We start from the raw sequence: 27,364 nt of genomic DNA, 5'->3' as shown, positions 1-27,364 counted from the left end.
AATACCATTTTATCATTCTCATTATCTTGTTAACATTATATTCTTCACGCACAAAATAAATGACCAAGATGAAGATGTTCATTTGTAGGTGCTATCTACATTTCAAGTTACAAAAAATATTTTTCACAGTAAAGAATACATTTTCTATTTTCATAAACCATTTTAAATATCTACGAACAAAACAATTTATATGAAAAAATTTTCACAATAGAAGGCAATTAACAACAGTTGATTATATTCTAATACTTCCATTTAAGCAATTGTTTAAATATTTTTCATTAGCTAATTTTCGCATGAAAGCTCATTTTAATTGTCAAATATTGAATTACTACAATATTCAAAAAATTACTTTGGTAATAAATATTTAAAAAAAGTTTTGAAAAATTGAAATATATTTTTTTACTGTTGAAAATAATTTTTTTCTCTTGCTGATGAGGCTTTCCAACAAAAACAATGTAATGACAATCATGAGCCTAAACAGTTTGACTATCTTTCTTCATTATAATTGAAGCAGGTATCGATGCAATAAGGGATTTCGAGATATTTTCATCACAATTTAAATACCTCGAAAAACGTCACGGTGAAAGATATAATATTTTAGTCGTAAAATGTTTTTTAAATATATTATAATTATGGCATCAGGACGACGTTAATATTCACTTTTATGGCAAAATTATTTTCGCAAGAGGTGAAATCTATTATCGTTTATAATTGGCTTCATATATATGTCGCAAAATTATCAGTCAGGGTGGCTTTCGAGTATTTGTTACGTTTATTTTTTCCAGTTTTCTTTCTTCTCATTATTATGATTATTTATAATAATCGTAATATATGTTTTTAATTTTTTCTGATGCTCATTCCCTTAGTATTAATGACTAGATAGTTTTAGGTAGCCACCCATATTTATATATAACATCTTGTTTGATCCCATAATGTATAATACCATTCCAATATGTCAAATAATTGTCAAAGATATGGATTGAAATTCTCATACTGAGTTCTCCACTTTTTCAAGCGCATATATATATATTATTTAACAATTCAAATCACGCGTTTTGACGTATTTATTACATATACATTGACATTGAAATTTTTATCGACCATCAGAAATTTTAAACAATCCTCGTTTCAAATATTTGATAATAATAAATATTTTAAGCGAATTTAATGATTAAAATAATTAGAAAAAATTTTTTAAATGACATATTATTTTATTTTTATCTTTAGTCATTATGTCTTTTCTATAATTTTTAGCGTAAATCGATAAAATTTATTCTACTATGAGCGGTATCTATTTAAAAGAGCACCACCAGTTGTATCAATTTCTTATTTCACGCAATTTAATTTATCTATAACTTTGATTTATTGTTTTCTCTTAAATAATTCATCTTCAGTCTGTTAATTAAAAATAATCAACATGAGAGCATTTTAACTAGAGGTATTGTTTATAATGATCATGATAAAGTTTTAAAAATTACATTGATGCATAACAATCAAGTAGTATGAATAGCTCAAAGTCATAAATAATATTCCATTTCATGAGCTTTCCCTAATTACGGAAGCTCAAAAGTTAAAGATTTATGAAAAACAATATTAAAATCGAGTATTATCTAGGACTTGGAACACATTTTTAGGACAAGTAATTTTTTTCTTTCACTTCATTAACTTTACATGAAACATTCTAAATATTCTAAATGATAAATTTTCTCTTTTATCTACTGTACTTTTTTCACTTAGTTGGTGTGCTCCTCTATATAAATATCACGTTTTTTGTGGTGAGGATTACAAATGCAATGTTACAGATGGCCTTAAACACAGTTTTTCTGAATTAATTAAATTTTTAGTCTTATAAATGAATAAAGATGAGCATCACATGTTTGAAATTTTGTATAACTTTTTTATCAAGCACTTTATAGTAAGATTAAAGTACGAAATGAAGGAATGTATACTAGAGTGTGTATTCGAAAATTGTAGGGATAATTATTTGAGAAATAACAGCTACATAAATAGCTAAAATTACGTAATATACAAGTTTTTGTTCCAGCCATGCTCAAAACAAGATTGTAATGAGCTTTTTGTGCTATTTATAATCATGTGCATTGCAATATATATCATCTTCCTTGGCGTAATAATATCGTGACTCTCTACAGCAGTAATTTATCCCTTATTCAATTCACTTATGTGATTAAGAAGAGGCGTATATTTTTGTTTATCACTTATCTTTATTATCATTTATAATTAATATCTTACCATAAATTTTTTATTTTCTTTTTTTTTTCAAATACTATTTATTTAGCAAAGCTATGTTTAGATCAATAAATTTGCTTCTCTTGAGATTCAGCGAAGCTTAAAAGTTCTTTTAATTACAATATTAAACGCGAGTCTCAAGTCTGATTATAAGAACAAGAAAATTAGCCTCTTGACTGCCATAGAAAATCCCATTTTTGTTGCCTAATAAATTGTTACTTATATTCTTAATTATATTTAATAGTTATTTATATTGTTATTATATATATTTATGTATAATATCTATAATAATCGATATAAATTATACTCGGATTAAATATTCAATCAATTGAATCAACGGTTAATCATTTTCTCACTCTTACGCTCATTTTATCTTTTGCTCATCATTCGCACTTTCTACTTTTTCACTATCTCAATTTACGTTTATATTTAGGTATTTTTGTTTCAAAAGCTTCACGAATACACACAGGGCTGTTCCGGTTGACTGGAATACAAAGCTTTTCACTGCGTTGAAACAAACCTTGCGGATTGTGGAGATAAAATACGATAGTGGATGGTGGTTGTATTGTCTTTTCACTACAAAACGAGCAGGCAACCGAGATGCATTTTCATGTTTTCTTACATTTCTCGATTGTTTACCGACTTTTGTCTTTTATATGTACACCGGAGACTCTTGTCCGGTCAATAATCTAAACATAGATGTTGGCATCGTCTTCATGAGAATCTGAAAAGAAAAAGAACTTGTAATAAAGTCTGAACGTTACTATTCGACATAAAAATCATTGTAAGGATATGTAATAAATCCTTGCTTAAACATTTTTATTGATTCATAATACTATTTTCAGATTAAAAAAAATATTCCTTCTTTTCTTTATTCTTATAATTAAATTCAAATGATATGATCCATTAGTTCACGGTATTAAACTTATCTTATCATAAAAAACCAAATTTAAATGACTGTAAAATGTGAACAAAACATATCATTTGACGAAATATCTGAAAATGGCGTAATTTAAAATACTACTTTAATTAATTTTTTTTAACGCATAAAACTCATAAAAGAGGTCTAAGCACTATGTTATCTCTTGAATAAATTCATATATTTTAATATGTGGTTTTCATGAATAAAAATATTGAAATAATAAAGTAGTCTTAATCGTTATAATTAAAATATAAAGAACATTTTTTTAAAATAGTCACAATGACGTTTTCTAATTTGCATTTAAATATCTTTTATTGATTGTTTTACCTCTCCAACGGACGTAGCCAAGAGATTAACGATCTTTTCATGGGGCACAGCAACAACGCTCTGATTATTAATCTCGATTATTCTATGGCCCACTCGCACGCCACCCCTTTCAGCAATTCCACCTCTGAGTAGACTACATATTACACCATTTTGTACACTGAAACCTAACTGGTACTTGGTGTCCGGCCTCTTAATTTTCACTTCAACAACTGGAGCGCATGGCACAACTGTAAGCTTCACTACCGTCTGGTTTTTTGAATTCTTGATATAAGTCTGACACGTTGATAACGGTAATCCGACTAGGGATACTCCATTTATAGCTATTATCTGATCTCCAATATTCAACTGACCACAGCGTGCAGCCGCACCGGCTGGCGCAAGATTTGCTATCACTACTGTCGGCAGCATTGAACCCCAACCTGATTCCACTATTACGACACCCAAAATCTCGCCTTTAGCCTTTGGTACCACCACCTAAATTCAGATCTATCTTTAATATCTCATTCTATTTATAGACAACATTCAAAGCCATAGAATTGAATGTATACTAAAATTTACATTTAGTTTCTAATAAAAAAAATTACCTCTTTTTGCATTTCTTTTTTTGCAAACATTTGTAATTCATCTCCAAATATTTCTTGAGAATTTAAAACCTCCTGATAGTCCATTTCTTTAACAAAGCTATGATCTTCAATACCATTAGCTTTGAGAAATTCCATATAAGCTACTTGAAACGCTTGACCAATAGATTGAGCGATAAATTGCGCTTCTTCACTTTCAAAAACATGGCAAATCATCTTTGGTGTTCTATTAATCTTTGGAGCTTCTTCCATCTCATGAGGTACAAAACGTCTTCTTGCCATCAACACTACAAGGTCGCCAATGTCGGCTATATAAGATATTGTCCTTAGAGCATGATCCATCATGATCTCTTTAAGATCAGTATTTAATACCATAATCTTCTCAGTGGATATGAAGAGATCAACTTCAGCGCTTGGTTGTGTTTCACCATCTGGTGCCTGTCAGTTATAAATTCAGTTAAATAACTAATTAGTTACTAAACTCAAGTATCAAACTAATTTATTTACTCACCAATGCCTAAAGTCAAGCGAGCAGCATGTAAGCAAAGGGTGTTAGTTACATCTTTTCTTAATCAATTCATTGTTAACCCATTAGTTAATGCAATTTATTATCTAATACTAATTATATTATGACATAATATGATTATGATATGTATTAAAGTAAAAAATGAAAGTCAACTTATGGATGAAGAGAATTAGAGTTATGAAATGATATGGTATAGGTAATTTTAATGAACTTGCAAACCGTTGTTCTATCGTACATGGAAAACCAGGCTAAACAATTTATATTTATTTTTTAAATTAATTGTGTTTATCACTAGCACATATATTTTGAAGTGAAGCGTGACTAATTTTAATCTTAATTGCGATGCAAAGTCAATAACAGTATAATAAAAGCATTCACTTGACAACATCGAAGCGTAAGTGCATCTCCAGAGAAAAAGAGAGAAAAAATAGTTTTCAAAATTCATATTTTTATTAAATAAAATAATTCGATATTTATTTAATTTACTTTTTCAATCAGAGAATGTTTATTTTTGATAATATTTATAGCAATTCAAATTGTTATAAAAAATTTTTTATGACATAATCTCCTATCATAAATTTCAACTTGGATTAATTGATAACTTTCACTTAAAATCAAAAAAAAATATTTAAGAACTTTTTTAGGTCAATTTTTAACATTTTTAATTGGTGAACTATCTAAAGGTATTTAATGATAAATATTTATAATAAACTATGTAAATAAAAGAAAAGTTTTTTATTCAGAAAACATTTTTTTCTCGCTGTCATCGTAATTTTTAAGCTGGAAATCCATTGTACAATAATTAAACTCGGTTTGCATTGAATCAACAGGAGTTTTTAATTAAAAATAAACAAAACTCACATGCGAAACAAAATGAAAGTAAATAAAAAAAGTAAAACTCAAGCAGTAAAATCAAGCTAACATTAATTAATTTTGATTAATAAAACAAGAAAAAAATTATTTAGGCGCCAACCCTCGGGGCGAAAAAAAAATAGCCAATGGATTTTAAAAATAAATATTGGGTAATTTTGTTAATGGGACAAGCGGACCTTTATCTTAGTGACAGCTTCCTCGACCATGTGCTTCTTAAGACGCTTACGACGTTTGCGTCCCCCTTCCTCTTCCACCTCGACCGAACCGAGAAAATGTAGTCTGAAAACAGTGGTGGGACCAAGCGAGCTACTGATCGGGGCCAGTTTCCCTGACTGGGACGCCAATTGCTGCCCCGTTTCTGGCTGAGCCCCACCGGCTACATTTCCTATCAGCTCCTCGCTCGAGTCACATTCGTCTTCATCAAGGCTTCCCTGGGAGGTTACACTGCAACGGCTATAGCCATGCTGCCCTGCACTCCCATAGTTTAACAGCGCCTGCATTGACACTGGTTCCGGAGCATCCTTCGCAGGATCACACGCGCGCGTTCAACAAACAGACAAACAAAAGGCTCTGCTAGTCACATTGCCAATAGCACCACCAAAAAACGAGGCAATGAGCCAAGGCTTTTCTCAAGGTTGAAACTTATTTACTGAGATCATAAACTATTTTTTTTTGGCAGGTTTACTCTGTTACAAGTTTCAATGTAGTGAATTCAAGAGAATAATGATCAAAGTTAGTTCTCTGTCTATGCTAAACTCTCTTTCAAAGTACTTAGTTGATGACAATGAAAATAATTTGTATATAATCCGCTATGACCAACTACTAATATTTCAAATAATATTTAAAAAATAATTAAATTACAAACGAGAATTATTTAATTGTTTTTTACTATGAAAGCTTGTTTTATAAAGTTTTAATCTTGATATTTTAATAAAAAAATAATTTTTCATGAATAAATAATCCTTATTCCGTTCAAGCTTAATGTCACTAACAAGACTATTTATAAAAAATCAATTTATTTATCGTTAAAAACCTCCAATTAGAATTGTTATTTATAGTTAGCTTATTATTTCTCTCAAGTTTAATTGTTTTTCTAACTTTTAAAATGCAATAATTATTAAATGATGTTAAATAATTTACTTTCTCAGTATTTTTACCTTTATTCTATCACATTCTTTTCTTCTGATAATTAAACTAGATCAAATTATTTCTTTATATTTTCAAAGCTTCTGAGGATCTTTAAAAAATGATTTTAAATTTCATTAAACAATCGCAGTAAGCGCTAGTTAAGCTTTCAAAAACACGTGCACTTAAGAAGCCGATGATAGTGATTATCATTAAGAGCTTAGATTAGTTATTGATTATCGGAAATAAAACATATACTTGTCGTAATCTTAAAAATAATTAAATAACAGTGTTTTTGAAAATTCAAACAAGCCAATTATATTTCTAATATTCATTGACGACTGTTTTTTATGTTATAATACACCGTAAAATGATTAGAATAATTAGTATTAATTAACAACTTCGCAAGATGCAGTTAGTTTTAGGCCAATTCTTTTGTCAACATATCTCATCAGTATATCTACGCATTATTAAATACAATAATAACAATTTTATAAATTTTAACAAAGAATAACAATAATCATATACTTGATTATATAAACATTTACATAGATTTGCCACTCTAATAATTTTTTTACATGCCAATAAGAGACAGAAAATATTAAAGAGATTTATAATTAGATTTCTTAGAGATAATAATTAATTAAATAAATAATAAACATTGAAAAAAAAACATAAAAATTGAGTGACGATAAATTTCGACAATTTTTTTTAGTACAATCAGAAGTGTTATTGTGCAGTTAAGCATATCGTGACAGATACTTAATTCATTTATTATTCTACGAAAAGATACCTAAATTATTACTGGCAAGCATATTTTAGAGCAGAGCAGACGTACGATATTGATAAAATAATTTATTTAAATAATAATGACAATAAAATAAGAATAATAATAATAATAATAAACCGATATAACATTCAGACAGACACATAAAAAAGTTACACTGAGAAGATGACAGTGTTCGGTGGTCGGGTGGTGTTCGTGATGTGAGGAAGGGGGTCGCTACACTGAAACATTCAGGCCTCTTTGCATAGACGGCCAGCTCACGATTAATTAAATTAATTAAAATTAATTAAATATTATAATCTGATGACAAACATATTGAGTTACTGTCAGTAAGAAAATTTTTAGTTTAGACACAATTTCTTTACTCAGCGTGGCTCCTTTATGCGATTTTTTTTAAAAAAATGTTTTATCAACACTATGAACATATTTTTATATTTAAGACTAGTTTATTTAATCGATAAATTAAGTTTTTTAATTTATCAAATAGTCAATGCTCTAAACAATCTAATTGATTGATGATGCAATAAAGTACAATTTAGATTTTTATATAAACACTACTGGAGCTTTCTGCTATAATTACACTGAGCAAATGCACCGTCTAAACACTGCCCAAATTATTTAAACAAAGAAATCATTAAGCTTAAAATAATAATAATAAAATAATAGATTTATTTCTAAGCTGAAAAATAAAATAGATCATTGATTATTTAATTTCACGATAATTTCGAGTAATCAAGATGATAAAATGAAATGATAAATCATATAAGATTGATTACAAAAATACGATAAATTTTATTTGTTAACTTATTATTATATTTTTTGCTTAACGATGCCTTAATTGTAAATAATTAAATAAATATTATTCTTTCTTCTAATGTACATTAATTATTACAGCAATATTTTGCACTCATGGCATTTTTAAATGAATTTTAATGGCAAATAAAATGAGTGTAAAAGCATTCGAGGCATGCTATTATATATTATGGTACATAGTTTTTTTAAGAAATTAATAATCAATAATATTATTGAATAAATAATAATGAGAAAAAATAAAATATGAATATAAAAATAAATTAACATGAAGAAAATATCGAGAAACATGTTACGTTACAGACGATTATTGCAACCGGTATTAATAAATACAATATATAATATTTACATAGTTCATCATAAAAATTTCACATCGAATTTCCAATTTCAAACCATTATTAGCTTTAGTTTCTATTCGTATTAACCCAATAAAGTCATTTTAATTAAATTATAATACAAAAACAAAAACGTACAGATAAAAATAAAATTCTCTGAAATTATATATTTTTTGAATTAAATTTCTATAAATAACAATTAAAAAATCTTTTAATGAAGATTAATCAGAATATAAATGAAATTAAGAAAAAAAAATTCATCAACCATTCATTGACATTAATGGGTTAATTAGTTTTCTGTTAAGATAATAATTTATCATTTTGACTCTTTGATTAATAGTATTTACAATAAGCCAACAGATAATATTATATCTAACTATTGTGTAAATAAATATAATTAATAAATAATAATAAGAGATGTGAAATACAAGAATGTGACAATTATTAATAGTGAAACTTACTTTTATCCTGGAGACAGCCTCCTCTGCCTGACACATTCTCGTAGATTTGGTAGGTTGTCCTTCACAAACCAATTGAGTAGATCCAAGGTATCTTGCACGAAATAGTACACCTTCGATAAGCACTGATGGATCATCCAATAATCCTGCAAGTGGTACACACACACGTGATTTACAGTTTTCATCATTTTCTTTTCCTATCAATTGTCCAAAAGTAATAATAAAGTCATTCGAACAACGAAATAGTTTTATATCAGACTCAATGTCTGAAAATGTAACTTTATTGTCAAGAATGTTTTCAAGCATTGCGTTGAAACTCACAGACACGTCAATAGTAAATGAACATGGTAACATGAACTTAATTACGGGAATTGTTTAGTTCTACCCCACTCTAGATTAAAATATACATGATAATAGAGTCATATAAATTTCATATCTATGTCGTTAATGATAGCTAAGAACTTGAAATGATAATGTAAGATTTCGTTTTTATTTGTTTATCGTAAATATTAACTTTAATAATTGAAACTACTTTCGAAAGAAGTCATTTAACGTTACAAAATGAATACAATAACTAACAACAAGGCGCTAGAAAAACCTTCAAACGCGCCAATCAATTTATGCAAGAATGAGACAAGATTAACTGCATGACGTACAATTCGCATGAAACATAGTTGAATTATGAATACAAGAAAAAAAATATAACATACAAAATAATTTGAATAGATATAGTAGTTATTTAAGTGTAAAAAATGATTAACTTTGAAAAAACAAAAAAGTATTATAAAGAATTATCAGTTAAAAATGAATGCATAGTCTAGTTAACTGCTTCAAATTATATCATGAAATCATTTGAACAGTTTTTTGATTTAATAATATAATGTTTTTAGTGTATTTTATGTTATTAATTTCTTTCCTTCATATTTTTAATACTAGTGATTTATGATTGAAGTAATGAAAGTTGAGATAGATACATACCCAGCGTGTTAGTGACGTAATTCCATGAAGGCAGCGTCGAAAAACGGATTAAGATAAAAATAGTTAGTATAATGTTACTCATAGAATCATAGAATAACTATCAAGTGATCAGTAGAATTATTTAAAATCCCACATCATGCGTTTTCAGCTGAAGAAGTTTGATAAAATTATGATGATTACATCTACAGAAGAAAGTAAAGTATTACCTTCTTTATTTCTGCTCTTTTTCTTTCCTTCTTTGTCCTGTGAATAGAAAAAAAAATGATTAATTATTATTATTTTGTAATAAGAAATTTTCTATTTGAAACTAAGGATCTAATTGCAAATAATTCGAATTTTGCTGACACGTGCTCATAGAAAAAATGGGTTATCATTTATGGGCGTAATTATAATTATTGTCATGCATTCAGAGAATGACATTTTAGAGAGTATTGAAATTTAATAAATTAAAAGTTACGAAAGGATGAAAGGAAAACCTTGGAATTCATACAAAAAAGAAAGGAAAAACGTTTAATAAAAAGAGAAGGATAATAAAAGAGATGTAAAATATTTAATATGCTCTACTTATGCAATTGGACAAGCTCAGAACTTTAGTGAAAGCATAGTTATTAATGAAAAAACTAATATAGTTTTGTATTTTAACGAGGAAAAAGAGCTAAAGCTGTTCAAAGTTTCTAAGAGTTGATTATCTTCATTGATTGATGCAAAAATGATTGATAGTTAAAGCGAAATATTGCAGAGAAATAATTTAAAAAGAAAAAAAATTCTTGAATTGTAATGGATTACTTAAATCTCAGAAAAAATTCTTTTTGTTTATCAGTATTTTTTCTTATTATCAATTCACTTATAATCAGTTACTTGTTAATTTTTTTAAATAAGGAAAAATATTAACATAAATACTACAATTTACTCAATTTATAATTCTAGCATGACAGTATTATTTTTTTCCTTTAAAAAAATTATTTTCTGCACACAATAAAGAATAAAAAAAATACTAAGACAAAACCTATGACAGAAAAAAAGAATCAATAAAAAAAAATCTATGAGGATTTCTAAACGTTCTGAGCACCTTTTTCACCTTGCCGTTGGACTCCTTGAGGCTTTGTGTAGGCGAGGGAGAATTTTTAACCGGGGTCTTCTGGGGACTCGTCGAGGGTTGAGTAGGTGACGTCGCTTCACGTTCAGACGTCGGCGACTGTATTACAGTGACAATAGGAGGCGGGGATATGGATGAAGACGTCGAGGGTAAGGGTTCGGGTGGCGTTAGCGTTTCTAGTGGAGCTACACTCAATGTTTTCGGTGGGGTTTGCTTTGGTGTTACGACTTTGGTACTCATTGGTGGTAGCATTGTCCTAGTTTTAGGCTTCCGCCACCCCTGCATCAACACCAAGTATGAAGAAATTATTAGTTGAGTGATATATCAGCAACTTGGCACGAGACTACGTGCATTAAGGAAGGATTATGTGCACCAATCACCCAGTATGTACTTTTAAGACCAAAAAACTAATAAAAACAATTATCTATTATTTTGATTGACATTTACATTACCTTGTCATCATAAAATCCTTGATCGTCAGTTCTTTGTTGACCAAGGAGTCGATCTGTTTCAAGATCTGTATCTGCCTCTTCTTCATCCACGACTTCTTCCACTTCAACTTCATTTTCATCTTCTCCACGTCGTGCTTCTGAATCTTCACTATTGCTCTCAGTACACATTCGCCGCCTGCCATCCAACATACTATAACTTAGTTAGACATACTTAATTGAGAAAAGATCATATTCAAATGATTATGATTTAAAGAAAATTATTCAAGCTCAAATAAAATCCTAAGTATTTTTTCTTAAAGAGTTGACGTTTTATAATTAAAAATTGGAGTAAAATATCAAAATATACCTGGGGATCCAAATAGGACTGACACTCGGCTCAGGTGGATCTTCGGAGGGAGATTTAACTGGCAGGGTCTTAGTCTTCTGTAAAGCCATCCTGATGTCTTTGATTGCTGCTTCAACCTCTCCGCCAATCTCGAGACTCATACTTTGTCTACCCTGAGGCGCAGGCGGTGGTGGAGTGCCAAGAGGATCAAGACCATCTAGATTCAACTCATTTGTTTCATAAGAATTTTCTTTTTGAGCTATAAATAAATCTGGCGATGTCGCTTTTAATGTTTGAAGTATATCCTTTGTGACATTGAGACTAACATCCTTTCCATTGTCAATATCAGTCCCTAGCATGTCATTTCTCGTCCTTTGAATTATTTCTTTCTCTATCTCATTAATCTGCCGCTTCATTAACATTACCGTGGGGTTATTGTTGTCTGTATCACTTGCATGGCCGCTTGAAAGACCATCTTCAAGCACTGGCATACTTGTATATATTCTTAAAGAGTCTGAATTGTTTCCAAGATCTCCAACAGACCCTAAAAGTCCACTAGCTGGTAGCATCTCATTATCCATCATCATTAAAGACATGTCACTGTCTAAATCACCACAATTACTGTCGCAATCCGTTGATTCAGGACTCAGGGTAAAATTCCGCGAATGACCAACCTGTAGGCCTACTTCAGTCTCTCCTAAATCTTCACTACTGCCAGTTCCCACAGAAAGATCCAAAAAGTTATTTTCGTGCTCATTCTACAAAAAACATGTTATTGGTTTTTTTAAAACCTTTTATGAGATTTAAAACTAACGTGGAATTTAATTGATACTATTTATAGTAAGTAAAAAAAGTTTCTTACAGTTGGTGGAAACTCTGGTTTTTGTTTTTTAGGAGATTCATGTACCATAACCTCTTCAGTATTTGGTAATCCACTAGCTAAGCGTTGACCAACATAAGAATTACCTCCTTGTCGTCGTAACTCATAGTCTAACTCCTTTAATGAAAAGAAAAATTAATATAGAAATGAAAAATTTGTTCAAAGAAAAAAGATTACAATTCAGTGGAAACTTTACCTGAAAAGGAGCTGATTCTCCATTGTTTTCTTTTTCTTTAGTAGGAGCAGGGCATTTAAAAAATTCTTCCAGGACTTTGCGAGTTTCCGAGAACTCATAAAGATAATCAAAAGTACTTCCCCCAGGTGTGACGAGACTCGAGAGGTTATCATTACTAAGAAACGATGGCTTGAGAAAATCTTCTACTTCTTCTTCTAATTTAGTTTCTGAACTCTGCGTTGCAGGCTCAATGCTAGGGATTTCCTCAGTGGATTGAGAAATAACCATGAGATTATCACTTGTCTCTGTCGTAGGACTTGTCGTATCAACGAGTACCTCAGTAACTGGCTCTTCTTTCGGCAAGTAATCAGTCTCCTTTTCTTTTTGGTTAGGTGTTGTGGGTAATATTCTTTGAGGAAAACCAGGTCTTGGAGTCATGTATATCGAAGGAGATGATAACAGACTTGGTAATCGTGAATTTTCTCGAACGCCATAACGTCTAGGACTTCCAGAATACTGAGCAATTGGTAGTTCTCCAATAACTCTAGCTACTTTATGATTTCTTTCAGGTGATGGTGAATTAACTTCACAGTCACTCACCGGCGTAATCACCTAGAATAGCAAAGAGAAAGAAAGAAAGAAAGAGGTTCTAATTAGTTTCGCATGTGCGAAGAGAAGACTGGAATGATAATTAGTGCAGCTGTGAGTACTTGGCAAAGAGCTCTTAAAACAGCTGGGTTATTCTGATGACAATAGTTTCTAATAAAACAATAATTACCTTGAAGAAGTCTGAAGTGTTTCTGGAATACGATGTTGGACTCGGGGTATTTCCAACACTTGATCCAGGAGGATCTGGTGGAACTCGTCGCTGAACTTCATCTTGTTCGGAATTTAAACAACTAGTGTTAACATTAACTTGTGTTGTGTTGTTGGTTGGCCCAAGATCCAGCCTCAATCCTTGCCAGTTGTCATCAATATCATCAAACACAACAACTTCACCATCACTTACAATTGCCATACTTCTTGCGGGTGTTGTATGATTTGATTGATAATCTACGCAATTCTTGGGTAGTCCATAATCAAGATCAGTTATACTTTTCGGCACTGAATATTCTACATTATTACTATTAAAAACTGAGTCATAGTTAATTATTCGATTGCCACGAGTTATATTTGGTGAGTCATAATCAAGGATTGATTTTGTAGGATTACGACGAACTGAATGAATTTCTGAAGAAAATACTGTTTCGGTTATTTCGCGATTAGATCTTTGCCGTTTTGGTTCTCCACATCTAGAAAATAAACAAAATACAATGGTGATTAAAAATTTGCAGAAAATATCAATAACATTGAATAATAGCTTTTAATAAAAAGGTCAAAAATACCTGCTTCGGAGTTCCCAAACACTGTGTCGGCTGGGCGATTTACTATTTTTTTTCACACTCAGCTTTTCTGAAGTAGACTCATCGTTAGGCACGGACTTTGAAGAGGTCAGAAAACGAGGTTTCCTGGCAGCAACTTTTCCTCTACTCTGAGAGAAAACCTCTCTTCCTCCTGCTATTTCAATAATCCTAGAATATAAAAATTCATTTCAAGTGTCATAACGTGTGCCAAATATTACTATGAAAATAACTAACCGATCGAAAATGAAAAATATGAGAAAATTTGAATAATAAAGTGATCAGTTTATTTTTCTCTTTCTCTATCTTTTTCAAACTCACCACTTGCTAACCACTTGTTAATGAATACAAGCAGAAAGTACACAAGCATGTGCTTTGAAATAATTTTGAAAAGTCAAACCGAAAATTTAACTCCAATACAATCGAATCAATAAAATAGTTTGTCAATGACTTAGAACTTTACGTATGAAAAAAAATTATAATTTGACATATTTTGGTTAAGATTTATATCACAGATTGTTGATACGGCTGCGTTTGCTCACATAAATACGCCCCCCTCAGCATGTGGTATTTTTCGTCAAAACGAAATACTTCCGATTGCGCTGCTATCGACTTCCTTTCTTTGAATTTGAAATTTATTCGACGTTCTAGTGAGTATATAGAGATGAAAAACGACTGTACTAGTTTGCAATTTAAAATCAATAATACCCTGAATCAGATTCAAAGACTTTTGTATAAGCAATGAGAGTTTTGAACTCATCAAAGTGTTTATATTAACTCATAACTGTTACATTTAATGACGAAATATGTTATTAAAATTGTATTCAAAATTATATATAGCATTAAATGATTTAAAATCTCATGATAATTGATTCTATGGCTTATCAGGAAATTTATCTAAAAATGTTTCATTAATAAATCTCATTTCAATAATCCAATTGATATAATCTAACCCTAATATTACAAATGCAGTAGTTATTTGCTGCATTTATTTACAACTCTTTTCAGAGAGAATTAATGACTGAAATTTCTTTTTAAAAGTTTCAGAATAAATTTTATTCAAAAATTTATTTCGTTCTCTACCCTCTAGTTTTTCTCTCATTAAATTGATTTATTATTCAAACAAGAATATTTAATTAGACACAGAAAAAATGTTTTTTTTTTCTATAAATAGTTAATAAATTCCAGTTAAGACAATACATTTTAAAAGATTTATCTTTTAAAATTAATAAATGATATAAATATTTTAATTACATATCAGTAATTAATTATTATATTTTGCCTTTTAATAAAATAATTATCAATGAGTCTTTTAAATTAAATTAATGGTGAATAAATCGTTATTTTTTGTTATATTAATTGATAAAGAGTAATGAATAAATTTACCGAGAATCTCGTAGTTTATAACTTCTATCTCCTTTGGCTGATGTTAGAATATAAACAGGACCTTCTTCAGGACCACTATCATCCTGTTGAGATTGTGCCTGATGATCACTACCATGTAAACTTCCATAATTGGGGGCATCCTCACTCCTACCAGATGCTGATGATGATGAGCTGGAAGACGCGGGCTTGGCAGTCATCACGTTATGTTGCTGATGTGGTGTCTGCTGTTGTTGTGTTCCCTGGGTCTGGGTCTGAGCCTCAAATCCCGGCATCACGCTCGCCGTCCTACGGGACAGCGAACCTGATTTTTTCCTGCGACTCGTTGCTCGTTTTCTACACCTACGAACGTAACTTGGAATACTTAAAAAAATGATAAAATGAAAATAATGAAAATAAAATCAAATAAATCAATAACATAATAACAGAAATAAATTACGTAACGAATTTATAAAGCACACACATTATAAAAAATAATAAAAGTTAACTCAATAAAAATCAGATAGATATAAAAAAAAATATTCGCGAGCAACAGGAGATCAGATTATTTTCTTTCCTTCTGCCTCATCTTTTTTATTTAGTTATTTTTTATGTATATATATTTTGTGCCCTCTTTTACAGTAGGAAAGGAATAAAAAGGTGAAGGTAGGAATAGTACGATCGATATTGTTGCTCCAATTTTCAATGAAGAGTAGAGAAAACAACTTTCACAGAAATGTATATACTTGTTTGTGCACATGCATTTTACATTTAATAAGAAATATAATTTTAAATAGAAAAACAATTACTGAACCTGAGAAAATATTTACAGTAAATTTTTCTAACAAAATACTCTTTTAAAAACGTCATAGTCATGAATTTAATATTGTTAACTCTTTTTATAAAAGGAAACATTCTTACATTATACAAAAAATACGATAAATTTTAAAAGAGAATAGCTCCACAATTAGGACGGAGTTTTCTTTCAGTCAAGAATATATTTTAATGTTTATTCTATCTGTAAAGCTTTATTTCATGTTCAATCTATATTTTCCTTGATTAAAAAAATTTTCTCTCCGTTATTTCTCACTAAGAAGCCAAAAGCTTTTATATTATGAAGAAGAAATGTATTATTAAAAATCGTAAAAAAAATATTTCCTCATTCCAATTAATCTTTTTCTCCTTTTAAAGAATATATTTTTTTCTCTGTGTAGGGAAGCGCAGGTATCAAATTACGACGAGAACAGAAAAGAAAAGAAGCAAAAATAGAACGAAAAAGAAAAGAAAAATTCTAAACTCGTCCAGAGCACAAATTGCTCCCTTAGTACACATAATTGAGCTGCAAAAATTGCATCCTTTTCAATACATCACAAATGTGATGATCCTTTTGCTGTAGTTTTAGGATCTTGAGCCAATACAAAGCCACCAAAGCGCTTTTGTTGGTTGACACGTTGACTTGCCTGTCGGTGTTGTCGTGCTCCAGGTCAATCATATCGGATACAGGGAAGCCAGTTGATGCTGTTACGACGCTCGTTGACGATGATGACGACAACGAAGACGACGTGAGTGCTGGTTCCAGCTTCTTGATAATACCACGACGATCATGCGACTGTTGGTGATAGTGCTGGCCTGGATTCTGTTGATGCGATCCTGCCCCCGAGTCCGGGGGATGACCGCCCCTAGGCCGGCATTTCGGAAAAAGTCGGTTTAAATCCGCGTTCTCCAAAATCAAACTTGTCATCGCCACCTCCAATTCATTTCGCCCGAGGTTGTGTCCATTCTGTAACTAATTACAATTCATTATTAAAATCTTTTCTTTTAATCAAGTTTTATTTTTCTCTGTTTCTTTCTAATTATTTTTAGCTAAGCTCTTTATCAGATATTTCATCATAATCCGTACAAATCTGATTTTCTTTTTATCATTTACTTTTTTAAAAAATTAATTAAATTAAAAGTAGAACAAATTTTTCAGTAAATATTTCAAATTTATTAATCCAAAGTTTATTAGTCGTAATATGAATTTCACTGATAAGAATACTCAAGAAATAAACAGAGAATAAATATGATTATTTAAAGAGAAATTAATTCTCCACTAAACGAATTAAATAAAAAAAAAATGAGAGAAGCAGTGCAGTTAATTATGGTAGTAGTTAATGAGCATCACTTATCTCATGTTAATTACGTGAATAACAGAATTTTAAATAAAATCTAATTAAAATTCTAAATCCATATAGATTTATAGTTCACTTATCAAACTAGGCATGAAATCCATTTGTTGGCGTCCCAATGGATAGTCTGATAGGTGAAAACACACGAGCTTGGAGCTCAATTTAGCGACGTGACAACGCAAACCACCAATGTGATTACTTCATTAATTGCCATACGAATTTTATTGGATTTCACAGATTAATAAAATAATCCTAATTCTCTCGAGAGATTAAAAAAAAATCAATGAAGATTATTGGATTATTCAATGAAGAATCTTGGAGTGGTTGAGTTTACTCAAGCACTTAAAGCTTGAGTAAACGCGAAACTGATGGAAAAGAAAAGTTTACTCATCTGAAAAGAATTAAGATTGAGTATCCTAGTGGCTATACATCCGGTAAACATTTAAGTGCAACTTAACTAGCGATAACTTTGTCATCGAACGCTCGTATCACGGCAATTAAGATGACGAGATTGACTTTAATTGTGACGAGAAATATCGAGAGAGATTCTAACCTTATACAAGGATACACTTATTCAAGCATTCAACACTACAGCTTCTTCTCAGGTATATCAATACAACTTCATTCTCTATTTTTCTAATTTTTTTTAATAAATTTATCAATCAAAACAATTAGAATATATTTATCATCTCCAATTGAATGGAAAAAATTTCTTTTAGAAAATATTGTACGAGTAAACTTATCATCTTCTACATCAGAAACTTTTTGAGTGCACCAGCTGTTTTTCAACAGCTTCACAGACGAAAAAACACGTGGATATTACCTGTTTGACAGAAATTCATCTTGCAAATGAAATTCTGCGATTATATTCAACAAGAACTTTCGACGTTACTGCTTTTGTTGAAAGTTGTTGAATATTACAAAGAATCTATCTTTATTCAATTCTTATTCTTCTTTATTTCTTTATGCTCTGACACGTTTCCTTTTTCTATCTTTTAGTTCAATTGTTTACATGAATACAGACAATTCAACAATCTAGTGACAATTTTCACGTCGACAACTCCACTCCCCTAACTCACCAGCCGTAGTTTCAAGCGTTACGAAAACTCGAAAGTTAGTGAAAAGAGGAAGTAAAGTAAAGACGTCTCACATTTCACACGTTATGATGTAAACACTTCAGGCTTAGTTCCAATCCAAATTTAATTATTCCTTGCTAGTAAAGTTGGTAAATTTAATAACTGGAATTAGTGTCCTTATTTAATTAATTTGATATCCAACTCATCTATTTAATATTTATTTCCTTTAATCTAATATAATTTTCGCTTTATCTTCAAAAAAACATTTTCAACGAAGCAAGAGAAATTGGTTAATATGGCGGTGTTAATAATGCCATGATATTTTTATTGATTTTCTGGATTTTAAAGGTCGAACTTTTTCACTGATATTAAACGAAAAGTTAAATTCAATTAGTTTGGACTATTGATTCAACAGTTAGCAAAGATAACCTCTTTGTTTTTGAATGTATTTGTAAAAAAGAACGTTTCATGGTAATAAAAAGTAAATATTGTTAAATAATCGCCAGTCAAATGTGATTTTAATGAATAATTTTAACCTTTTAGGCTGAAAAGGGGAATCATAGATAAAATAAATGACAATTGATGAAAATAATGAACTACATGACATTACAATATGATGGGAGTGTTACTATCACTCTTGTGCAATCTCGTTCATCAATTGAAATTGCTTTTGACATTGACAAATAAATCAAAAGTAGCTGAAGTTGTTCGGACATCCTCGTATTCCCAATTATTTATTCATAAATATTCTGTCAGTTAAAACGAGAGGATATTCTGACTGGCATTTCTCTTCAATTACTGTATAGCATCTATCAATTTAGCGGAATAATAATCAAATTACTTCCAAAACAGTATAATATTTGCATAAAACTTGTCATTATTTTTGGAAACAAAACTTATTTAAGTAGAACAACTATAAGTTAAGTTCAGTGTGTTGTTTTTTGAATTTACTCAAGACAAATCACTGAAGAGGAAGCAAGTAAGAATGCTTTTGATCGATTTGAGAGACCCTTGGGAGTCCTGTCGAAGCGGTATGAACGTGAATAAAGAGCATAGGCAAGAAAACATGACAGAAAAAAAGGGGAAAAGAGCAACGAAAAAGCGGTCGACGTAAGGGTGGCAGGTGGTCTGTTAAACTACATTATTTTCTGGGCATTGACGATGGTCTTTCAAACACTCATTGGATAAAATTTGTAACAATTTCAAATGTTTATAATCCTTTAAAAGACTTTGTAGTTTAAAAAACTTTTTTCCCTAGAAACTAGAAAAGTTTTTATTACTTTAATAATTCACTCAACTCTTCCAATAAAAGTTTTGTATCATTTTAAAAGACAAAAAATGGAAAAATTATTAAATAAGTGATAAATTAGTTATACAATGATCTTATTAATTTTTTAAATACAATAGAAGACGGGTCAAGATAGTTAAAAAAAAATATGTCTAACAAGTGAATGCATTATTTAATGTTGGATCTTAAAAAAAGAAGATGAATCTAAGAGAGAATTTTAATCACTTAAAACTATTCTTATAAGAGCTTCTATAATGATTTATTCACGTGTGACAAACGTTTAGTAGAGAGAAAAGCACAATTCTCTCAATTCCAGTATCGAATAACTCACAAAACAATAGATAAAAGAGAATTCCACATGTTGAAATGAATTTACTTGATATTAAATAAGAAGAAATTGATTTAATATAAACATTTAGTAAAAGAAACACCAATATACATTTATTTGAATAATTTACCTTTAATAACACAAAAGACGAGAACTTTGAAATGCGGAAATAACGAATTTAACAGTTGAAATAAAAATTAAACATCATAGAAACGGATAAACGTGTAGTGATGAAACAACAGACAAATTGAGTATATAATAGAGAATTTAATTTGTAGAATGCAAGCAAAGAGTAACATTGGGCTGAAAAGTTGTGTTGAAAACATAGGGAGGGGTCGTAACTACGAGGAACAGGCGATACGTCAGCAAGAAGCCTGGTGGATGAAGGGCGAGAGAGAGTTAGTGGAAGGTAGAGAGGGTGTAGGCAGTGAGCGGGTGAGTGCGGAGGAATCAATAGGAGGTCACTGGCACCAACAGATACAATCGGCACATTTCAAGTGCTCGTGGACGTTGCCAATGGACGCATATTCAATTGCACTTAGGAAATACCTCTGTGGCTTGTTCATCCTTTACCTACTATTTGATGCCACCCTTACCTCAAGTATTACCTTCAGAGTGTTTCGAGTGCTTTCATCGTCCTAGCAAAAAGGATTCATCGGCGCCGGCGCGTAAAACGACTCGTTAATTTCTCACTGCTTGCTGAGGACTTTACTTTGGATTTTCTTCTCACAAGGAAATGCTTCTAAGAGCTTTCAAAGGCTTTACAATCGATAGCTTAAGCTTCAACATAATTTTCGTTAACTAGTAAACGTGGACAATAGCCCTAGATTTACTGATACTTTTGAAAATCTGATTAATTATTAAAGCCATAAGAGAAAAAATTATTAATTAAATTTTATTCATGATAATACTTTCTTAATTAATGTATGAAGACGTCTGCTGGAAACAAAAACAACAACACTCTGAAAGCTTCAATATAATCGATAGCTAGAGCTTCTCGACATTGTCTTTGTTGACTGTAGATATATTTAAAATACTAATCTGCATTACTTTAGACTCATGAAGATAACATAATTAGATGTTTTAGCTAATAGAATGGTATTTCCAATTGAATCTAAATTCCCTGATGAAGATATTCGAAACTAAATTTTCTCTAAAAATATTACTGAATCAATATTTTATTGTTCTTTATATTGACTTTAATAACAAATGATTACTGGCATAAAAAAATAAACTCAATAAGTATTCCAAGTTACGAACGAAATGATGTCACAATATTTAGTAGTGAACCAGTCTGTTAATGATCAGACGAACTAAAAGGCCATCGAAACACGCTCTTGGAGATAATAAAAGACTTGAAAACTTCAAAAGATTCTGAAGAAATCAATATTCTAAGCTTTTTGACGATACTATATTAGTTTTAAACAGGATGGAAAATAATTTGGAATTTGCTAATATCTGAGGGAATCAATTGAATTAATGATCAAAGCAAATTTAAAATGAGAAAAAGCTTAAATCTTGTAATAAAGTGAATTTTGAAAGCCACAACGAAGATTGTGAATAAGTTTTCATGGATGAAAATGCTTACTTAATTGGCATATGGAGAAATTTTAAGTGAAAAAGCCATCAAAATTCTCAAAGCTTAAAAGTTGAACGTGTGCCAGGATCGACAAAAGAACAGTGTCGGCACAAAACGAGTAATACGTTTGCAAATTGTAGGGTATGAGTATGAGAAGTTCAAAGCTCCCTTTTACACCTTCATCCTTTCCGCTCCTTCATCTGTCGTGTCTTCAAAGAATCCCAAGTTTCTCATCGTTGCTGGTGGCTCTTCATCTTCACGTCTATTTGAATAGGTAAAAGTATATGTTGGAATTTAACGCCTGCACAACGCGAAAGCTTGTAAAAGGAGAAGCAACCACAACGTGTCTCGCGTGGCCACGATCGATCGATCCTCTGGTCGTCTATATTGCCACTATGTCGTTGTATTATGTGTGCCACATGGATATATCCATTCTGCATACGATAGCCCTGCTACACAAGACAGAGAAGAATTGAGGTTTCCATGAAATACTCGTTTGCTTTACATTCATTTTATTTTTAATTCGTAATTTGACCAATTTACCTGCTCTGTACAATAACCTGCTTTTGATAAACAATCTTCTTGGACTTATTTTTTTGCATCTATTTATTTTTCTTCTATCAAATCATTAATGTTTATTGTTTTTAAATGCATTAATAATTCGTCACGTATTTATATTTTGCATATTTTTTTCTCTCAAAGAATTACTGTAAAAGACTCTAATCAATAGTTTGATAACTGAGATTTGAACTTTTTTCAACTTAGCTATTATACGATAGTATTAAAGAGACTTTGCTGATTACCATTTTGGAGTAATTGACTTGAATGACCGACTGCACGTATCATTTAATTTTAATTAATTTTAAAACCTTTTTCATTTAAAATAAAAGTATTTATATTGAAAAATTTAAATCAGTATGAATTTATAGAAAATTTCATCAAGATTAAGTTGTAATTTTCATTTAATTATTATTAATAATAATAATTGAAAATGAAATTTAGCATTTAATATTGAAGACTATGAAAGTTTTAATAAAGAAAACAATTCGAAAAATTAATTCTTATTCTAGTACTATCGATTATAATAAAAAATCTTTGCTAAATTAATTATAAACTTCTTTAAACGAAAGTCTATTATTGGTCCGAATTTAAGATTCACTCATTAATTATTTATATAATTCACATGAATAAATGCATTTGAATTCATTAACCTGTGAGATTCGATACTGAGGCTGTTGCTCCAGGTACTTTAATTATTAAATCAACTGATTTACTTTTTTTACTTCAAAGTTTTTTTTCATCTTTAATACAATCTTAGGTATTACTAAACAAGCTATTCTGTAGGATTGGAATCGATCAATAAACATGCTATTAATCGAAATATTGTGTACCAGTAAACTAAATTGAAAATTAATTTCATCGTTACAGCAGTTTCTACATCTAGACCATCATTCTCTCATCTCCTTCTCTCACTCTGTATGTGATATTGCATTTCAAAATCGTTTATAGCACGACGTACATTAGGGAACAGCCGCATTCATCGACGTTGATCGGGAACGATGGAGTTTGAAACGAGTTTGCGAGAATGAGAGAAGCTGATAAATAGATCGAGATGGGCAATAAACGATGATATGAAGTGAGAGATTTCAATGTGTAGCGGATATCACTGTTGGATTGTTCAAATTTTTTTTTCGTCACCAATAATTTTCATTCCAATTTTTTCTCATCATTCACATGATTAATGTGTTCTGAGTGCTCGTAGATTATCATTCGATTTTTGTTGATGATAACAAAATCGAGTTAAAACAAATCTAGGGTAAAAACATAAAAATGAAAAGTTGATGTAATACTGACAATGGTTGTGATGAAGATATTAAAGAGTATTTAGTTAACAACACCAAGTATTTATAGCTTGAGATGTCGGTACAAAAATCGTGGGTTTATTGATTGAACGAGTGATCGCACGAGGAAGAACATTCGAAGCGTTTTCTCGTGGTCGCATGAACACGACACTCGTATATAATACATACATACACTTAGATGCTTTTTATATCGATTTTCTCGAGTAAAATGCTGTTCTGCTGCGGCAGGTGCAAGGTTTACCAAGGCATGGTGTTTACAGCAAGGCCTTACTCACCCCCAGAACACATATCGGGGAGAACATGAGTCATATCACTTGCACATGAGCGGAAGAAATAAAGGGGGATAAAGATAATATAAAGAAATAGGGGACGTTAACCGGATTTTCCTAGGACACGTCATTGTCATTCCGCAGACACTGTCTAGAAATTAGAGGAAAATGGTCACATAATACTCGTAACCGTGATAAATTAATGTGATTGGTGTCTGCAAATGAAAACTATAACTTTCTGGGAATGAATTAAAAAACTTTTTGTCGCCATACTTGAACGCCGTCATGATCTTCTCATTCTCAATGGCCGAATATTCACGCTCTTCATGATTTCCACAGTCGTTGCAATATTCAAACTTGGGGTTGAATTTGATTAATGACAACCCCACCCTACATGTTGAAGAAACGTGTTCACAAATAAATGTTTTCGACTAATTCAATGTCTGTTACATTGATGATTTGAAAAACAAAAAAGGGATTGGATACAATTAAGGATTGACATGTCGTCCTGAAGAAAAAAGTAATCGATCCAACATGTTAGTGTATCTCACATCAGCAAACACAAGAATCTCACCCAACCGGATGCCCTCGTTCGTTCTGATGGACGAAAGCAATAGTACTATACACTTCTAGTGTATTCCAAAAAAGAAAATGCTAATCCAACAAAGCCTTATATTTCTTCTGTTGATCCTTTACCTTTTATCCTGGATTACAAGTCACGCACTTTCTTCTGGCACTTGATTTTCAACTGACTCACAATTGCACACCGGTTTTTCTTTGCCGAATACCGTATCACGGAAATGCGAGAAAGATTGTGTCGCGGCGAAGTAGAGAACAGCCACTCGTTTCGCTATTGTAGCACAGGCACTTTCACAAGGGTGGTGTTTCTCCGTGACAGAAAGAGAGGGGTGGTTTTGGTCTTGTCTGCTTTGGTAGATGGCAGTACTGACGTTTTAACAGACACCCTGAGTAATATTCGCAATCACGTTTTACTACCCTGTCAACACTTTTATGATCACAAATGTTAGAACTTTTCACCTGAAGAACAAGAAATTCTGTAAATTTTAATCATCATAAATTTTTAAAACATAGTACTATTTATATTTATTTGAAAAAAAAATTATTAAAAAATTTCCATCAAAAAATAATAATTAGAATTGATGATGAAGAGTAGGTATTTGAATATTTTATGGATTTAGGGCAAACAATTTGGATAAAGAGTCTATTAACTGAAGTTCATTATTCAATTCATTTGTATTATTTGTCGATAAAAAATGATTTATTATAACAGGATTCTTCAAGTTTTTTATAAGGAATCAAATTATTAATATTACTGTAGTAAAGATGGAAAATATTTCTTACATTTGTATGTCCATCATTAGATTATATACAAATTGTTGAAGAATTATTTCTTTGTTTTTATTAAGCTTAGTTTATTTTTTAACAATTTGAATAACATCCTCATCGTGCATTATATGCTGTATTCCTACCCTTTGCGGTGAATACTTGGTACTCGTGCCCTACAATATTGCAAATTAAATGATGAGTTGATGAAGATTTATTTGAGGATGTAAAGATTAATGAAACCTACCCAAACAAGGGCGTATTTAAATTGAGCAACGAGACTACGATGAATGGCATGACACACATGCTCCACAGTTACTCCTTTACGAAGAATTAAACCATCCCCAAAGTCTGGAGGTTGGCCAGGTTTCTTCGTGTAAACTCTAATTAAAGATAGATATTCCCAAAGTGTTTCTAATAAGAAATCCAAGTTCAATTTCATATTACAACTGAAACAAATTATTCTCTCAAATTGATGGCAATATAAAAAAATACATTTAGTTTCATTAGAATACTTACCTAACTACAACACTGTTAGGCTGCCGTGCAATTCTATCTACTTCTTCAATAGAAATTTGATCGATTTTATTATAAACATAAAGGCATGGTAGATAAACTCGATTAGCATTGATGACATCAATTAATTCATCAGCACTACAATCTTCTCTGAATAAAACTTCAGCATTAAATATTTTATATTCATGGAGGATCATTTGAACTAATTTCTCATCAACTTTAGTTAATGGGCATGTAGAATTGAACGATAAACCACCTCCTTTCTTTATCTTGAAATAAATGTTTGGTTTTTGTTTATTGAGCCTAATGCCTACAGACTCCAATTCCTTTTCTAAAAGGTGCCTCTGAACGTCTTGTTTTGTAGCATCTAACATCATTAATACCAAATCAGCTGTTCTTGCAACTGCTATTACTTGACGTCCTCTACCTTTGCCCTATAAAAAAAGTTGTCAATAATTTAGAGTAATGACAAAATGAACTGAGTTCTTTATTTATCAAAGACTATATATTGAATAATTTACCTGAGCAGCACCTTCAATAATACCAGGCAAATCTAACAGCTGTATGTTAGCACCTTTATATTCAATAACCCCAGGAATACAAGTAAGGGTTGTAAACTCGTAAGAAGCTGCTTCTGATTGTGTATGAGTTAAAGTGCTTAATAGAGTAGACTTTCCCACAGAAGGAAAACCAATAAGTGCTACTCTAGCATCTCCAGATTTTAAAACATCGAAGCCTTCACCTTTTTCAGATTTTTTTGAAGGCTCCAATAATTGTGATCTATACTTGGCGAGTTTTGCTTTCAAGAGACCAAGATGATACTCAGTTGCTACAAAATAAGAATATTTCAGATACCAAGTAATTGGCAATAATTGATTTTGATTAATTTGTAATAATCAAAATAAAAGTTTCTTACCTTTATTTTTTTGAGTTCGAGCAATTTCCTTTTCAATTTCTGATATTTTCTCTAAAATACCCATGTTTAAATTCAGTTAAATTTATTTAAACCGAAATAACATCAAAATATAAAAGTTCCCATGAATTAGCTTAAATTTAATTAATTATGTTAATTTATAATAATTGAGGTTATATTAATTTTCGCAAAACTTCACGTATTTTACGATTTTTTTTTTATTTTTTCAATGGTCAATTTATCTCATTTACATTTGATCTTCGAAAATTAATCTAAATAAGTTCACTTTTCATGCATAAAATCAACAAAGAAAATGAAGGAACATTAAACACAGAATATCGGGAAGGGAACTGACCATCGCC

General features: G+C 30.6%; 2 protein-coding genes across 14 annotated transcripts; both read right to left on the bottom strand.

Moving 5' to 3' along the window:
* Positions 1-1,164: 1,164 nt before the first annotated feature.
* Positions 1,165-25,641, bottom strand: LOC118072718 (uncharacterized). Of its 13 annotated transcripts, none has more exons than XM_035092802.1 (18): positions 25,592-25,641; positions 24,926-25,235; positions 17,120-17,445; positions 15,684-16,022; positions 14,283-14,468; positions 13,676-14,189; positions 12,919-13,509; positions 12,705-12,839; positions 11,864-12,600; positions 11,518-11,713; positions 11,039-11,344; positions 10,176-10,212; positions 8,995-9,137; positions 5,653-5,997; positions 4,589-4,594; positions 4,081-4,515; positions 3,497-3,970; positions 1,165-2,971 (listed from the first exon to the last, which is right to left on the bottom strand). In XM_035092802.1, the coding sequence occupies exons 3-18, from the start codon at positions 17,398-17,400 to the stop codon at positions 2,900-2,902; spliced, it is 4,797 nt and encodes a 1,598-aa protein (XP_034948693.1). In that variant the 5' UTR covers positions 17,401-17,445; positions 24,926-25,235; positions 25,592-25,641; the 3' UTR covers positions 1,165-2,899. The 13 variants fall into 13 exon arrangements, with proteins under 13 accessions (XP_034948693.1, XP_034948697.1, XP_034948696.1 ...); XM_035092806.1 differs by having other exon boundaries at positions 8,995-9,116; XM_035092805.1 differs by having other exon boundaries at positions 11,518-11,707.
* Positions 25,627-27,332, bottom strand: LOC118072720 (developmentally-regulated GTP-binding protein 2). Its single transcript, XM_035092816.1, has 5 exons — positions 27,006-27,332; positions 26,611-26,918; positions 26,093-26,523; positions 25,821-26,022; positions 25,627-25,749 (listed from the first exon to the last, which is right to left on the bottom strand). Exons 1-5 carry the CDS (start codon positions 27,067-27,069, stop codon positions 25,663-25,665), a joined length of 1,092 nt encoding a protein of 363 aa, XP_034948707.1. The 5' UTR covers positions 27,070-27,332; the 3' UTR covers positions 25,627-25,662.
* Between the last annotated feature and the right edge of the window lie 32 nt (positions 27,333-27,364).

Source organism: Chelonus insularis, unplaced genomic scaffold (genome assembly GCF_013357705.1).
Source record: "Chelonus insularis isolate UGA/USDA-ARS -01 unplaced genomic scaffold, ASM1335770v1 contig_94_pilon, whole genome shotgun sequence".
NCBI classification, from domain to species: domain Eukaryota; kingdom Metazoa; phylum Arthropoda; class Insecta; order Hymenoptera; family Braconidae; genus Chelonus; species Chelonus insularis.
This window is presented reverse-complemented; position numbering and strand designations above follow the sequence as displayed.